General features: G+C 37.8%; 2 protein-coding genes across 2 annotated transcripts; both read right to left on the bottom strand.

Annotated features, from left to right (window-relative positions):
- Nucleotides 1–6: 6 nt before the first annotated feature.
- On the bottom strand, nt 7–4,479 carry si:ch73-330k17.3 (IGFBP domain-containing protein). Its single transcript, XM_051884157.1, has 4 exons — nt 3,628–4,479; nt 2,656–2,743; nt 2,348–2,546; nt 7–419 (listed from the first exon to the last, which is right to left on the bottom strand). Exons 1-4 carry the CDS (start codon nt 3,959–3,961, stop codon nt 360–362), a joined length of 681 nt encoding a protein of 226 aa, XP_051740117.1. The 5' UTR covers nt 3,962–4,479; the 3' UTR covers nt 7–359.
- A 3,656-nt stretch (nt 4,480–8,135) lies between these two features.
- On the bottom strand, nt 8,136–15,134 carry eif3ja (eukaryotic translation initiation factor 3, subunit Ja). The gene is made up of 8 exons (XM_051884508.1): nt 15,068–15,134; nt 14,839–14,927; nt 14,252–14,303; nt 14,053–14,150; nt 12,276–12,390; nt 11,694–11,858; nt 11,545–11,618; nt 8,136–9,285 (listed from the first exon to the last, which is right to left on the bottom strand). The coding sequence occupies exons 1-8, from the start codon at nt 15,087–15,089 to the stop codon at nt 9,154–9,156; spliced, it is 747 nt and encodes a 248-aa protein (XP_051740468.1). The 5' UTR covers nt 15,090–15,134; the 3' UTR covers nt 8,136–9,153.
- Nucleotides 15,135–17,706: the final 2,572 nt, after the last annotated feature.

Genomic DNA, 17,706 nt, shown 5'->3' with positions numbered 1-17,706 from the left:
TCCCTTTATTTATATATATATATATATATATATATATATAAATGAAATTGAAAGCCAGTTTTATTCATAAATCATTTGCACAAACCAATATTAGAATACATATGCAGAGTTAACACTGTTTTATCATGTTTTAATGACAACAACACAGAAGTGTTTAAGATTGTATAAAACATAGGAGCTGTACAACATTAATGCGTAAAATTTCACAGCATTTATAAATCACATTTTTTATTATTCATGATTTATATTATACAGTAACATTTTTACATAATAATGAAATGCATTGATAAAAATAGCTGCCTTTTGTGCTACATTTTATAACTGAATTGTATTATTTGAGTTCCTCTTAAAATGTAGAATCAGTTTGCTGCAGTTGGACAGGCAGGAGCCAAACACACAAAGAATCCCTCAGAGTTGTTCTGTTAATAGAATATTAAAGTAATTTAATAAAAATTATATATATACTGTAATAAAACAACAATAAATTATTATAAATGTGATAAAATAGAATGGTGTGTGTGTGTGTATATATATATATATATATAAGTCCTTATCTACATATTTGCTGTGTCAGTGTCACTGACTGGACAAACACATCACATGACCTGTTTACATAAAGACTCTAGCATTGCGCGTCCTCATTTTACACATTGCTGACTGTAATATCACGTTTTTTTCGGAGTGAACTTTTTGAACTATAAAGGTAAGAGTGACTGTCCCTTCTTCAATCGAATTGTTGCGTTTTCCATCGCTGTTTTTCCTATCATACGCAGAAACGAATGTTTATACATTGCGTGGTGTTTCCGTGACTGCCCAAAGCACGTGAATATAAGGCACACGATTGGTTGTCAGTTGCTAAGCATCTAGTTGCGACATTCTAACACCGCATCGTTTCACGCTGTACAAGTTTGGCGCTGTAATGCGGTGTTAATATTGCAAAAGTGACTCTAATCCTACTCCAGAGCAGGGTTTCTTAACCCCGGGTAAAAAGCGGTGCTAACCCCGCATCTAAATTACAAGTGTGAAACGCTCCTTTACCCGGGGTTAAAAGCGGTGTTTAGAACGACGATAACCCGGGGTTAAGCGCAGTGTGAAATGCCCTAATATGTGAAAAGTTTGTAACAAAACTTAAAAAAAGGAGACCATCCCCGACTTCCTAGGTTGTCTATGAAAGCCTGTAGACTGTTTTTTATGTGAAGCACTTTGGATGTTTTTGCTAGGAAAATCAAAAGAATGGGACGTTTACGCTCTCTCTTCCTTTTATATGACGCATGAAATGAATGCTTATACAATGTTCAGGATAATATGCAGAAAGAGCTATTCTGTACTGTAATATCAATGTTTCATGCAAAGAAAAGTTATTAATTCAAACTATAGTCTCACATCGCCAGATCTATATAGTCTATAGTCTCAAATATACTTACCTCACCTGTCGACGTGATGCCAGTAAATCACAGAGCTGGTGCAAACATATCCTCATCGCTATGATCAGATGCTTTCTCTCACCGCTGTCATTTTTGTTGTGTGTTTATTTTATTATTGAGAGGAAAGCGCGCAGCACATATTTACATAACATAAACGTCACTCTAAGCAGCGTTGGCGGCGTCTGGATATTCGTTAACAGTATATCGCTGCAAAGTTATTTCCATCTTCTTTTTACCCTAAGCGAAGAACGGAAAAGAACTACGCCGTGAGTATATTGTGGCCTTGAATCACGTTCATTCTCTTGTACGTTACAAGTGCTTGAGCACGAGCAATAAGGTACTGCCTGCAGTTCACTTAATGGCCACCGGTGTCGCTAATAACAAGAGTTATTAATATATTTAATATATAAGATTTAAAGGGTTAGTTCACCCAAAAATGAAATTTCTGTCATTAATTACTCACGCTCATGTCGTTCCAAACCTGTAAGACCTTCGTTCATCTTCGGAACACAAATTAAGATATTTTTGATGAAATCTGAGAGCTTTTTTTGCCTCCGATAGACTGCAGTGTTATTACTACTTTCAAGGCCCAGAAAGGTGGACTATTTTAACTATGTATTTACTACCTTTCTGGGGCTTGAACGTGGTAATAACGTTGCAGTCTATCAGAGACCACAATGCTCATTTCATCAAAAATATCTTAATTTGTGTTCTGAAGATGAACGAAGGTCTTACGGGTTTGGAACGACATGAGGGTGAGTAATTAATGACAGAAATTTCATTTTTGGGTGAACTAATCCTATAAGTGTATTTATCTGTACTATGGCCCCAAAGCATACTTCAATAAAAGCATTTTGTTTTAAATAAAAGAAACAATATGGTAGAAACAGAATGATGAAGCACAACACAAAAGTAAAATTGACCTGTAGGTTCTGGTGGCAGACGGATGGATGTTTTTCTTCGGTCAGGTGACCACGCACACACCTTCCAAAGCGATGCAGACAGACGTGGTCTGTTGGGGAACAGGACTGAGCACAAGATGGAGGTCTGAGAACCAAGCAGCTGGAGCAGGTTGTGTGCTGGCAGTGACCTCCGCACTCACGCTTCTCCATCGACACAGACCTGCAACGGCAAATAGGAAATTCATCAGTCACAAATAAAAGATGCCAGTAACTTAGTATGAAATCATTCAAGACAAATCAAATATCAAAACTACATGTAGAAAAGTTACCTTGCTGAGCATATTTCATTGGGATTTGCCTTGCAGAACTCCCACGTGCACTCAGGTCTGCAAGTGTCGGCTTTGAGAACCTCAAGCACTGTTTGGAAATACAAATCCAAAATGCATTGAAAATAAATGCAATAAGTGCCAAATAATAAAATACATTGTGAAATATTGTTTTGCAGGTCAAAGCAAAAAACAGACAATAAAATTGATGGAATCCCGTTACAATACGGATGCTGTTCTTCAGGAAGGGTTGTGGATTTCATCACTTTCTAGATAAGAACAATCAGAGCTTTGATTTTATGGGAAAGTGCTCCGAGATCAAAGGAATCCTTGACTGCCGTATCTCTCTTCACAATTCATAAATGACATTAACCTTGATGATGCCGTTTCTTCAAGAGTGTGGACATAAAGTTAAAACATAAGCAGGTGTGCGGTCCTCATGATGGGATTGTAACACAGGGGTAATATGTTGGCTTTTAACCAACATATTACAATGACTGTTCCACTCGTTCATGAGTGGAAGCATTTAAATAAATGGACACACTTTAGATTAGGGTCCAAATCTCACTATTAAGCAACTATAACTACAACTTTTGCCTCAATAAACTCCTAATTACTGCTAATTAATAGTAAGGTAGTTGTTAAGTTTCGGTATTGGGTAGGATTAAGAGATGTAGAATATGGTTATGCAGAATAAGGCATTAATATGTGCTTTATAAGTTTTTTAAAAAGGCTAATGCACTCAAAAGGAGCCATTTTTAGCAACTAAGTACAGTAATTTAGAAAATCGGCTATGATTTTTCCCTTAAGATAATCATTTTCCATGACTTCTCAGGCCTGGTATTACCTGATATTGTCCATGCCCATGAGAAACCTGAATTCAAGAACCAACTTTTCACTTTAATTTGGACCTTTAGTATTCTATGTATGTAACATGCGGGCAGATTAACTTGGCATCTTCAGCTTCAGTGATACCTGATTTGCAGGTTCCCTTGCGTTCTGCCTCTGGTTTTCCATCTGTAGCTTCTTGGTAAACGCAAACCAGCCCTTCATCGCACTTCCCCAGGTAGTCCCAGGTGCCTCCACAGCTTTCTCCTGCAAGTTTGGCACAGGCTGGACAACAACCGCAAATCCCAGTGGTTACACCACCCTGACACTGGAGCTTCAGCGCTTTACGAGGGGAACAATGAATGCGTTCGCAGGGTGGACAGTGCAAGGCTTGGAGGATCTGCTGGCCCTCCAAGGTGGCCATTTCCACAGCCATTGACAGCCACAAAATGACCAAGACTGAGAAGACGCATGGACTCATGGTTGGGCTTCACGTTTTGAGATGGGTCGGCTTGAAGCGTACGCCCCGTTTATATAACGGTCCTCACGAACAAGACCACATTTTACGACCACACACACATCATTCAACCTCACACCAACAAACCTCCTCCCTTCTTCACGACCAATGGATGATGGGGCATTACGTTTGTTGAGTCTGGATTTGCTGTTAATTATCCCCAAGTCTTATCTTTACAATCGCTCTGTTGTTTTCTTTTTTGTCTTAAAACCAACACGTTGGTCCAAGGGGAAAAGACTGGACCCTTTGTGCGCAGGTCACATGACCAATAGCAGAGGGTGCAATTCACGGTGTGATCAAGATAATCGTCCACAAGCAACAAGGACAAGATTGGGACATTGGCAGGTTATCTGAGAAGACCTGTGTGCGCCGTTTTCATAAGCTACTACGCAATAAAACACCCCTTTCCGCCTGGCTTATAGTTTTCAGAACAGATCTTCAAACAGTCTCAAAGGTCACACCCTTGACCGCTTTATCCTTAATAAACGTCTACTGTAGATAATAAAATATTAGATGATAAAGTGAGTGAAAATGCTTGTATAAATAAAATTTTGTATAAATGCAACTAAATTAATGCAAAGAACAATAAAATTTTATTAAAAGATGAATTTCTAGTCTTATTGTGAATGATTTATTGTAGTGATAAATTGTTTAAAAGAATAAAAGTCAATGAAATGCAGCTAATTTTTTTTGTCTTGATGTGTTATTTTTTCAAAATACATAAAATGCAGCTCACACCTCTTCTATGATGGGTATGTTTTTATCAATTAAAATTTTGATATTTTTAGGGGTGCAAAGTAAACAATGTCCTGATATCTTAATTAAGAAAAAGGCCTAATTAAAAAAACACCACAAAAAAAAAATGAAAATATGAAATATCATTGAGAACTTCTGTAGATCCTCATGACTGTGTCAAGGACAATATAACCATTAATGCTAGTAGGCGTTAAAATTTATCCTGTGAAAACCGTAATGGTACTTTAAAAACTTTTAGCAGGCTCCTCCCCCTAGTGGGCGGTGTCATGTTTCATATTACAAAATTTACTGCAGTATTTTATAATCAAATGTAAAAGTTTTCAAATTTTGACAAAATATTCTTGAAAAGGCTCAAGGTTCCATATTTGGTGACTGTGATACCAACCGACTGTGACAGAAATGTATTCATTTGACATGAGAATGCATAAAAAAAATTCAATAGAATATGGGTGTCACCCAGTGGTATAGTGTTTTGGTTTAGCGCCTAAACAAAATCTCATAGGAACCTCAATTTTGGTGATAGCAACTTCAAATTTGGAACCTAACTTGGTTAGACATATGGCTTTGATTTTAAAACAATTTTATAGTCCAAATTATTTTGTACTATATTTTGTATGAAATTAAAAAAATGTTTAGTACATTTGTTTTACAGTAAAAAAACTTCTACAACTTTTGAAATGTGTTCATTTCAGCAATAACCTGCAGAGTCTTCTTTTAAAATAGACCAACCTGGTCTGTATTCCAAAGCATTCATGAATTACTACCATTTAAGGGTATGTTAAAACGATGTCAAAACAATCCCCGTTCACAAGGATCCACGAAAATGACTAAAAACACTCTATTATTTATGCCAGGCCAGTAGTTGGCGATGTCTCTTTGTAAAGAGAGACTACGCTCCTATAGACTGAACACATAATACGCATGTGCATGGTTTTCGTGGTTTTGTTACGATAGTATCGTTTTCAAAAACGTAAACTTTGAAACCCGTTTTCAAAAGTTTGCGTTTTCAGGCCCCCAAAACACCATTGATGTATAAATTAATGGCCAAAACACATAAAAAGTTTTCAGTTTTTAGTTGAAAATGGTGTCATGTAAACAGCCCTGAAGTTTGGATGGTGCATTTTCATGTGCATGTTCAAAAAAGAGGGTGACTTTTAACAGGTTAAAACAGCAGGTTAGTTTAAGTTGCAAAATGTGGTTGTCATGTGGTGCGACTCCCAAGGAACATACAACCCGAACTCCGTAAAAGTTGGGACATTTTTTAAATTTGAATAAAATGAAAATAAAAGACTTTCAAATCACATGAGCCAATATTTTATTCACAATAGAACATAGATAACATAAATGTTTAAACTGAGAAATTTTACACTTTTATCCACTAAATGAGCTCATTTCAAATTTGATGCCTGCTACAGGTCTCAAAAAAGTTGGCACGGGGGCAACAAATGGCTGAAAAAGCAAGAAATTTTGAAAAGATTTAGCTGGGTGAACATCTAGCAACTAATTAAGTTAATTGATATCAGGTCTGTAACATGATTAGCTATAAAAAAGGATGTCTTAGAGAGGCAGAGTCTCTAAGAAGTAAAGATGGGAATAGGCTCTCCAATCTGTGAAAGCGTGTAAAAAGATTGTGGAAAACAATGTTCCTCAACGTCAAATTTTAAAGGCTTTGCAAATATTATCATCTACAGTGCATAACATCATCAAAAGATTCAGAGAAACTGGAGAAATCTCTGTGCGTAAGGGACAAGGCCGAAGACCTTTATTGGATGCCTGTGGTCTTCGGGCCCTCAGACGACACTGCATCACTTATCGGCATGATTGTGTCAATGACATTACTAAATGGGCCCAGGAATACTTCCAGAAACCACTGTCAGTAAACACAATCTGCCGTGCCATCTGCAGATGCCAACTAAAGCTCTATCATGCAAAAAGGAAGCCATATGTGAACATGATCCAGAAGCGCCGTCATGTCCTGTGGACCAAGGCTCATTTAAAATGGACTGTTTCAAAGTGGAAAAGTGTTCTATGGTCAGACGAGTCCAAATTTGACATTCTTGTTGGAAATCACAGACGCCGTATCCTCTGGGTTAAAGAGGAGGGAGACCTTCCAGTATGTTATCAGCATTCAGTTCAAAAGCCAGCATCTCTGATGGTATGGGGGTGCAAAAGTGCATATGGTATGGGCAGCTTGCATGTTTTGGAAGGCACTATGAATGCTGAAAGGTATATAAAGGTTTTAGAGCAACATATGCTCCTCTACAGATGATGTCTATTTCAGGGAAGGCATTGTGAATTTCAGCAGGACAATGCAAAACCACATACTGAAGCTTTTACAACAGCATGGCTTCGTCGTAGAAGAGTCCAGGTCTTTCACCTATAGAGAAAAATATGTCAAAGACGACCACGAACTCTTCAGCAACTGGAAACCTATATCAGGCAAGAATGGGACCAAATTTCAACACCAAACCTCCAGAAACTCATAACCTCGATGCCCAGATGTCTTCACACTGTTTTGAAAAGAAGAGGAGATGCTACACCATGATAAACATGCCCCTGTCCCAACTATTTTGAGACCTGTAGCAGGCATCAAATTTGAAATGAGCTCATTTTGTGCATAAAATTGTAAAATTTCTCCGTTATCTATGTTCTATTGTGAATAAAACATTGGCTCATGTGATTTTAAAGTCTTTTAGTTTTTATTTTATTCAAATTTAAAAAACATCCTAACTTTTCCGGAATTTGGGTTGAATTAATGAATAATTCATATTTGTAAAAAACAAAAAAAAGAAATGCTTTTTATCTTGAAAAATATATTTTTTGAAAAACAAGTATATCCATTAGTTAATTGGATTGTGAAATGTGGGTGTTGCACTCAAGAATGAATGCTCGTATGTAGTCAATTGTGGAGAAGTGATGTTTACTAAATGATTGGAGAAGGTTGGTGATTTCATTTTAAGATTCAATTATATTTTGTTTAAAAAGATCTATATTATGTATTTACAAAACACATAGGGTGGATTTTCATTTCATGCTTGAAACCTGATCTATATGAATGAGATCTGACCACACACAAATATTTTATTATCCAACATTATTATCCAAAAAGCTTTTATCATACCTTGACAAAGGCTTTTTGCCAAATCGTTGGATAATAAAATATTTGCAACTGAGTGTGCAGTCAGATCTCATTCATATAGATTTATCCCTCTTGATCTGCACCTCGGACAGTGTGCGTTTGTCCATGTCTTTTTGAACCTGATCAGCATTCTGTAAATTAGCACATAATTGTTTCATCCCTCAGCAAGTTTATAAAGAATGTGTGTAATAATGGTATACAGATATACTAGACAATACAAAACAAAAAAGACAGAACAACTGATGATTTTTCAGCAACTTTTATTAAATTAGATCTTTATAAAACAGTGCAGAGTCCTATTATCGGCTTTGCTGATCGTAAGTCTCTTTAAAGCATGTCTACCACACTTAAAGTTGTCAAGAAAATGGAAAGCCAAACAACGATGCCTGAAAAGACCCTACATCAACGTTCAGTCCCTTATTCATCAGCAGCAGAAGAATCACGCTCATTCTTTGCTGGCATGGTTGAGGTCAAATGAGTAACTGCATAACTTGCTGCATTGAAAACATGAGTTATATTTGTAATTCGCATATTTTGCTCTGCAAAAATTGAGGTAATCCTAATAACGCTGCAATGTATCTTTAAAACAGTTCATTTAGTGATACTTTTGGTCTTAGACTTTACATGGAATGCATTAGGAGCTACAAACGTAAAGGAGTTATTTTCGATGTATTATGCTTACATTAAGTATGCTACAATCTAGATTTACTTATCTAAACAAATGAGCTCACTATCGTCTATGAACAAAAAATAAAACGTTTGATTGTAGACATGATTGATGAACCATGTGACTACTTTGATATCGTCACTTCAGGTTGTATTGGGGTTGTCTTAGTCGGCCTGGTTTGCAAAAGAAACATCCCATTCAAAAAGGATAACGACCGAAGCAAATTGAGATCAATACGGAAAGAAATTTGCATAGAATGTAATTTATTTCCAAGTAGCAGTTACCGAACAATAACACTCTTTCATATAAGCCTGGACTGTCGCGATTAATCGATACTGCAGGTTCACATTTGCGAGGAGGAGCCCATTTTATCGGTTTTATTATTCCGACAAACACTGACCTAAATTCACAACAGAGAAAAATACCTCAGTTAATTCATTCTCTTCATAAACCTCTTTGAGGGGATAGTGTGCATTGCGCGGGCTGACGTTTTCTAGCATGGTTCTGGTAGTGGGCCTGACTGTGGGATAAGGTCATGCTGTTAAGGTGTATGGTTCAGCAATCAGCAAAAGTTATCAATGGGTGAAGCCTTGGTCACATGAAATCCTCATAGTCTTGTGCATAACCGCCGTCAAACTCCCCGTAGTCTGCCAGATCATCTCTCAGCTTGGCTTTTAAACCTCCTCCTGGTAAAACACCCTTCTTTTTCTTTTTACCTTTGTTTGCCTATTGAATAAAAAAAATATAATATATTTAGGACCAATAATTATAATATATTAATTTATTACTTATATATATATATATATACACATATACACACACACACACACACACGTTGTCCCCTTTGATGTGGTTCGTTTGGGCAGGTGTGAACGCAGCAATTGCACTCGGGTGCGCACCAAAAGCAGACCAAACCACCGTACCGAGACCTCCTTGAAGAGGTGGTCTCGGTACGCTTTCAAACAAACTCTGGAGTGGTTCGCTTGAGATGTGAAAGCAATCCGACCCAACAGACCAAACGATATCATATTTCATAATGGGAAATGTGTTATATAATTTCTGTATTCTATGAGTGAACACATTAGTTACCGTAGTTAAAAACCAAAGAGAGCCTCTTCATCTTAAATATTATGTAATTGCGCTTCTCTGTGCGAAAATGCTGTCCCGACGAAGCCTCGATTCCCTCTCTGCTGCATTATAACATTCATATATGACACAGTTAACCTACTAGACAGCGCTGGGAGATCCAGAGAGAGCGCGTTTAAATTTGCCGCAGCATTAATACGAATGTAGTATATAATTTAACAGCGGGAATGACGGCTACATTCGTATAGTGTTTGCGTGTCTTGACGGTCACAAATAAAGCCACAATAAGAACTAGTCAATCATTTTGATGGATGACGCCTGAGAAAACTCTGACCAATAAGAGGGCAGTTGTACTCGCATGTGACTTGCATAAACACATTTTGATACGCTTTGAAATATTGCCATGTGAATGCGAACCAAACCAATAAAAAAATGCAACATTGTAACAAATTTAGTCCCTGTTTCGGAACAAAACAAACGATCCATAGGTGTGAAAACAACCTTAGGCCCAATCTCATTTCTAACCCTACCCCTCTGTTTTGCACATTCACGTGAAGGGGTAGGAGTGTGTCGATTCTCTTTTGGTTGTAGGGGTAGAGGGAAGGGCCAGATAGCACTTCAAATGAAGATTTTTCAGGACTCCCTTCAAACGAAGGGGTATGAAAATTTTCCACTGCATGGGACGGCTCACTTAAATAGTACCACCTCGGTTGAGGTTCCAAGCGTGCCGAACCGATATTAAATGTGACGTGTAAACACTGCAGATCACTGATCGGTCAGAAAGAATCGTCACTACCAGTGTCACTGGATTTGAAACACGAGACACCAAACCCGCTAGATTTAAATAGTCAGTAACAGCCACCACGGTATCATTTGTTCACGCAACTTTTTTTTAGACGACATCGCACGAACTTGAAAAAAGAAATGGCTGTATCGTGGTCAGTAGATGAGGTGCAGACTCATTGGTAGCCGAGGAGCAGATCCATGGCAGTAAATGCGGCGCAACTATAACAATCATAATCCCACCCACTTTGAAGCGGTACTAAACTGCAGTGGAAAAGCAAACTGAAAGTAAGCGAGCCGAGCCGTGCAGAGTCATTCCACGCAGTGGAAAATCACCACAAGTTTGCAATACTAGAATATGTGACGTGAGGTGTGATCAAGCAGCGGAAACACAAAATACTCTGTCATTTTTGGTCATACAGATAAGGTCGTATTCGAAATTGCAGAGTGTTTACTTTTATTTGTATACACTCACAATAAAAACAGAACATTGTGCTTCTGTAACAAAGCAGGATGCGCTTTCTGTCGTCTCAGGTTTCCTTTCTGTGAAATTGTTTGTGGAGCGTCGCGCCTCACAAAAAAGAACCAAACTCAGCAGCATATAGGCTACTACTTGTTGCACATTTTTTTCTTTAGTCAAATATATTTTGCCTATTTATTACTTTTATATATTGACTATGTTTTAATGAAAAACAAATTTGTTATTTTTGTTATGTTATTTTTAATGTAACTTACATATATATATTTTCCTTATATCATCCTAACATAATGTGATGCACTTACTGCCTCAGATGCTGCCTATTAATGGACAAAACATGTACGAAATTCTCAGAAATTTGCTGGTCAAAAACCTTGAAACTCCATTTGAGCTTGATTTTGGTCAAATATAAATAATATAAATGATGCAAGTGTCTGACCATATATAAAGCCACAATATGAACTTTGACAACGGCGTTTAATTATTTAAAAAAAAAAAAAAAAAAAAAAAAGTGTTTTTTTCCATTTCCTGAAAAGTAGCGGATCAGGGCATACGAGATGTCTGCCCGACAACGAGTGTGTGTATATATGTATAAAACATTGAAAAAGAAAATGTTTGGCATTAAATGGATTTCGTACCTTTTCTTGCCTCTGCTTTTCACTTAGTAACACTGTTAGTGAGTTGCTAATTTTCTTCAAGTCATCAACTTCCACTGCAAAACCAAAAATGTCATACATGATTTACATTGAGAATAAATGAAGAACTATCAAAAATGAGGTATACTTACATGAAAGACACAGGTCCCTAAACAGTGTCTCTAAAAAGCTGGAATAGTGTATAGACTTCTCATAGGGAGAAATTTTTTCTTTTAGCAACCGCTCAAACTCTGTGAAGTCTTCTTTTGAAGAGGGACTCATTGCATCAATTCCTGTAACATTATTTGATACTACACCTACAAAAGAGAATAAAAGTTAAAAATTCAAGCCTATTTATGGGTAAAAATGTGGATATTGATATACCGAAAGTAGAGTTTTCAAAAGTACCGACTTTTTGCTTCAATGATTAACGCACACAGAAGTGTTTGAATTTGAAAGCGGGAGCGTTTGAAAGCAGGCGTCTATCAGCAGACTGGTCTGCGATAGACGTCTGCTTTCAAACGCTCCCACGTGTATCTGTGCAAGCGCTTGGTGAAGAGCGTCATTGATGACTATTTACAATGTTTTTGAAGCGATGATCATTGAAGCCAATCACAGACATATCTGTTGAGCGCGTGAACACAATGGCCAATCAGAGGCATTTACGAATCCGCTCAAAGCGTCACATTTTTAAAATTTCAGTACTTTTGACAACTCTAACTGAAAGCACTTACCAAATGCCTCTTTTGCTAGTTCTAAATCTGAATCCTCTTGTAGTTTTTTCACTCTAAGTTTTTCTGCCAGCTCCTCTTCTGGTGTGAGTTCTGTGCTGCTTTTTGACGACTCTAACTGTTAAAAAAAATTACAGTTATGCTTAGTAAAAGTCTTACTATATCCTTCTGTCACACTTATTCTATTAATAAAAGTATATATATATATATTATATATATATATATATATATATATATATATATATATATATATTATATACACATATATAAATTTAAATACACTACTGTTAAAAGTTTGGAGTCGTTAAGATTTTATGTGTGCTTTATCAAGCTTTATGTGCGTGCTTGAGCATAGAATAGGCTATATTATGCCTATGTAGGCTCATTATAGTTTAGTATTCCCCCCACCCCCCGTATATATTTAATTAATTAATATAGATTGTTTCAACAGCAACAACATGTAGGTTTTGTGGCCCAAACTTAACTTCCGGTAGACAAATCAATAACAACAGAGTCCCTCTAGAGTACATTATTTCTGATAACAAGCAAAATAAATAACAAGTAAATTACATTAGCTAACAAGTTAAAACTATGCCTAGCCAGTATTATTTTGGGTTACCAGTAGAAGAAAAGAAGCGTTACTTGGCCAAACTTAAATGCGACAAAGTTACTACCAGACCCGTTCAACAAACACAGACCACAAGTTAACTTCAGGCCAGGCGTGTAAAGCCTCGTACACACTGGGACGATTATCGCACGCGCTTATCGTCAGCATTTTCGAGACGTTTTTCATGTTCATACCCAAGCGATTTTCACTAGCGATGCGCCGAGTGAACGTGCAAATTCACTCCTTGACAGTATATGGTGCTTGTGCTGAACGGTAGTGCAAATAAACATTTATGAAATAGACATTCTCAACTATATTTCTTCAATGTAAAAAGAAAAAAAAAACAAACAATAAAATACAGAAATAAAATAATACACATCTATTGGTGTGGCCAAGAACTGGCAGAGCACCCATAGTTTGTAGGGGTCTTCCTCATCTCCTTACTTCCTCTTCATCGTCTTGGTATCAGGGTGTGCTCGGCAAGACCGTTTTGTGCTTGAGCGTCACCAAGTCGTGTTTTACTGTAACTTCAGCAGCTCCAGGCAGGTGAGCAAAAGCGCCAATCTCATTGGTCAGCCGTTTTTTAACATGGCGCGTCAAACCAAAAAAAACGAACCGGAGGCGTTTTTTTAAAAAATGCCGCTTTTACGCCTGCCGTTTCGCGCATCGGTGTGCACACTCACATCGGCGGCCTTTGTTTAGTCACAGAGGTGTTAAACGTCGGCGAAAAAGTGCGCGATAATCGTTCCAATGCGTGAACAAGCCTTAACCGTGGCAATGTGCGTGCATCCAATGAAACCATCTGTAACTATGCGATTAGTCGACTAATGGCTTAAATAAACGACTACTAGAAAGATCTTTCATCGGGTCCAGCCCTAATTATAAATGTCTTTACTGTCACTTAGGATCAATGTGATGCAACCTTGCTGAATAAACATACTTTGCATATTAATTTGATTAAAAAAAAAAAAAAATCTTACTTACCTCAAACTTTTGAACAGTAGTGTTTGCATATAAAATGAAAAAAATGGGAGTTACAAATGCTGATTATAAAAACACTGTCAAAATGGTCACAATGTACATCAAATATTAAACAAGTTAGAAAACGTTAAACATAACTTTTTACTGGAGAAAAAAAAAAAACAAGCGAAACACTGCCATGTCTGAACTTACTTGTTTTCTGAGCTCCTCTTGTTTTTTTCTTTGTAAATTTTCCTTTTCTTTTATCTTTTCACTGAGTTTCTTCTTTTCTATAGGTTTAGCCTCAGCCTCTATATATGAAAAATACACAATTAAACCTCAAAGTCCCAGACTAAAATGCATTATTGAGCTATTTTAACTGTACCAATTTATGCATTTCATTTCACTGTACCTGTCTTTTTTTCCTCCTCCTTTTCTTCCTCTTCATCATCATCCCAATTATCCTACATAAAAAAATGCATTTCAAACCACAAATTAAAGCATGGTGGTGGGTAGAATAAAATGAACAGATTAGCTGGAGATCTTTACTCCCACATAAATAAAAATCAATCTAATCTCTTATGAAGGCTGACTACTTTGAGACATGATGTATGATCATTTGAGATTAGCAACAGATGACAGTGATGTTCAGCTGTGAAAAGTCTAAGTACAGTAATTATTACTAAGTGTAAGCAAAGACATACCTTTAAAGACTAACCCACACCTTTAGCATGGAATTAGTTCATATAATTACTATGATTTCACTGTCTAACTAACTTATGACTATGTCTTTAAGCAGGTGTACGCCTATGCTAATACTAACTGGACACATATTTAGACTGATCATCACCACGCTGTTTTGACACTTTAGAGTTAGCTAGAGTAGCTAGCTAGAGTTAGCTGACTGTAACTTCTTGAAAGATGGGAGACTTTTTTCATTGTTAAATAAATAAACACACATTATGATTTGTGAACGACAAAAAAGCATTCGCTACTAACTTTCACGTCTTCCTCTTCATCCTCGCCCTCCCATTTGTCAAGAGCTGCCGCCTTTTTGATGGGCTCATCGGGCTCGAAACTATCAGCATCTGGAAAATAACAGATCGTTTAGACAGATTGATTAATGACATCCGTGCTTTATGGCGACAATTTATTCGAGAAAACATATGAATAGTAATTCGAACGGACAGAAAAGAAAAATAACGGTGAAGTTTACACAAATTCTCACCCCAAGAATCGGCGTCCGCCATGATGTCAGTGTCGCTGAGGGGAATGAGGGAGTGAAGCTGAACACACTGTGGGAAGACTTCCAGACATTTCAAAATAAAGGCCAACAGTCACATATATGCAAGGCATTGCTCTCTACAAAGTAAATAAATGAATATAATAAACATTGTCAGTTTATTTAAACAATCCCTCAAATTAAACTTACAGTTTTGTGGTTTTTAGTCCATGTGTGTTACTTTGAGGACATATGCTAATAAACGTTGACAAAATAACTGTTAGCATATATATATGAACATTAAAAGTTTACAGTCTCTCGCTACTAGAAAGAGGAAGAAAACATTGATGACTCATCCTGCACTACGCTGATTTTGTCCAATCAAAATATCACTAGAACACACCTCCCCCTACAACCAACTAAAGTTGCGGTTGTCACGCAATCTGGAATTTCGCATAAGGACGAAAGATATCCCCACGCAGATTTAGAATCGAGTTCATTTTCTCATTGACCAACAAAAAACTGCTTAGTTTTAAAGTGACTTTTTATGTGCTTCATTTATCATTGCACTATTGAAAATAGACCTTTTTTGTCCCTCAAAATTTCACAGAAATCTCGTTAATCTGACGGCACCTTAAAGTAGCAAATCATGCGCTGTCAGAAATGGCCCTATAGACCTTATTCAGAGCAGCGCCATGACAGGTATGAAAGCGAAGCTGTGAAGGATAGACTTAAGGATGATTTATACTTCTGCGTCGAGTGTACGCTGTAGCTACGACGCAGGCTGTGTGTAGCACGCGTAGCCTACGACGTAGCCTGACGTGCACCTCTTCAAAAATGTTACAACGCGTCAATTCTACGCGGACTGCAAGCGCTGTGATTGGTCTGCTAGAACCCCTCCCTCAGGTCAAAAAACTGGCGTAGAGCAATCGGAGAAGAGCGAGCGTTTTCAACTTCCATATGAATGAAAAAATGCTCTGTTTCAGGGGACACATACAGTCAAACTGCAACAAAAGTTGTTACCTATTTGCCGCTTCTATTTGTAAGCTTCTCTGACAACGTACATGACAAGCTGCTTCTTCTTCAGCTTTTGCCTTGATCCTCAACATGACCGCGGACACTGCCTACTAGTGGTCTGCATGCACGTCGACGTGGACAACTACAGTGCAGGTCCGACGCAGAAGTATAAGTCAGCCTTTAGATTCACACATGCATTTTTGCTTTGAAAAACACGAAACGCGGGCAGTGGAATGGGGAAAAAACGCAAGGTCTCGATTATGCGTTTTTTAAAAGTTGAACTGATTTTAACTTGAGCGCCGCATTTTTAGTACACCGTGTCATGCGCGAGACACTTTAAAAGACGCAAGACGCGAGCGCAACGGTCATACATGTCCTTCTAGCGTGCTTTTACATAGAAAAACAATGGAAAAGTAGCGCATTGGAATGGTAAAACACGACTTTCATTCTCGTTAAAAATCAAAGATGCCGCTGCTGTGAATAAGATCTATACCAGGGGTGGCTAAGTCCTGGAGAGCCTCAGTCCTGCAGAGTTTAGCTCCAACCCTGATAAAACTCTCCAGCCTATAGCTTGCTAGCAACCTTTCAAACATTGATTAGCTTGTTCAGGTGTGTTTGATTAGGGTTGGAGCTGAACTCTGCAGGACTGTGGCTCTCCAGGACCAGGGTTAGCCACCCCTGGTCTATACCCCTAAATTGCGCACTGTTTGAGGGAACAGCCATTTGTAGTGGTGTCTGAAACCATAGGGGACATAATCGAGAGCACTCAGTCAATCCCATAATGCACTGCAATAACAAGTGTAAAACCAATCTACACTCAACGGCTAGCAGCTACAGAATGCCCTGCACTGTGAGGGCCATGTCGAATGAATTCCTGCCTCTCGCCAGAGGGATGTCGACTGTATTAGTGAACTAAAGTAGGGAACTGTAAATAATGGTGAATGGTTCATGGCTGTGATGTAGCTGAAGTCAATTGTCAATCCTTTCTGTTTGTCCCACTCAACCTTCCTGTTCCAATAAGACAACTGCTTGTCAACTGATTTCATGGGGTCTTTAATAGTTTTTGTATGCAAAGAAAATTGTCATGATTTTACAGTCCTTAACACATCTGGATTCTTTGATGATCTATATACTGTATATGAACTATTTCCAGAAAATTGTTCTGCTCTTCGGACTCTACGTCTATCTCTCAGAGAAAAATTTAATATAGTGTTTACCTTGAATAAGTTCCACTGTATGTAGCCTACATTAGGAATATCTCCAAAACTTTACAAGACTTGCTGGGGAATCAAACCTGTTTTCAAATGGAAACAGAGCGGTCATGTGACAACATACTACAACTGCATCTAAAATCGTGCCCTACACCCTCATTCACTATTCCCTTTATTACTCCACTAATAAAGTACACAAAATGAGTGAATGAAAACAAGTGAGCGAATTCAGACACTGAGTGCGCCAGAAGTGCTGCGGACACCATCTTCTGCCAAGACACTGGAATTAATTTGGCACGACACTTCTAGTGCAGGGTATTCTTTAGCAAGTAGCCGAAGAGTGTACATCAGTTGTATTGTGGTGCATTAAGGGATTGAATGAGTGTATTCAATAATGTCCACTATGGTTTCGGACAC

Source organism: Ctenopharyngodon idella, chromosome 24, assembly GCF_019924925.1.
Source record: "Ctenopharyngodon idella isolate HZGC_01 chromosome 24, HZGC01, whole genome shotgun sequence".
Lineage (NCBI taxonomy): Eukaryota > Metazoa > Chordata > Actinopteri > Cypriniformes > Xenocyprididae > Ctenopharyngodon > Ctenopharyngodon idella.
Note: the sequence above shows the minus strand (reverse complement) of the source record. Positions and strands in the feature narration are given on the sequence as shown.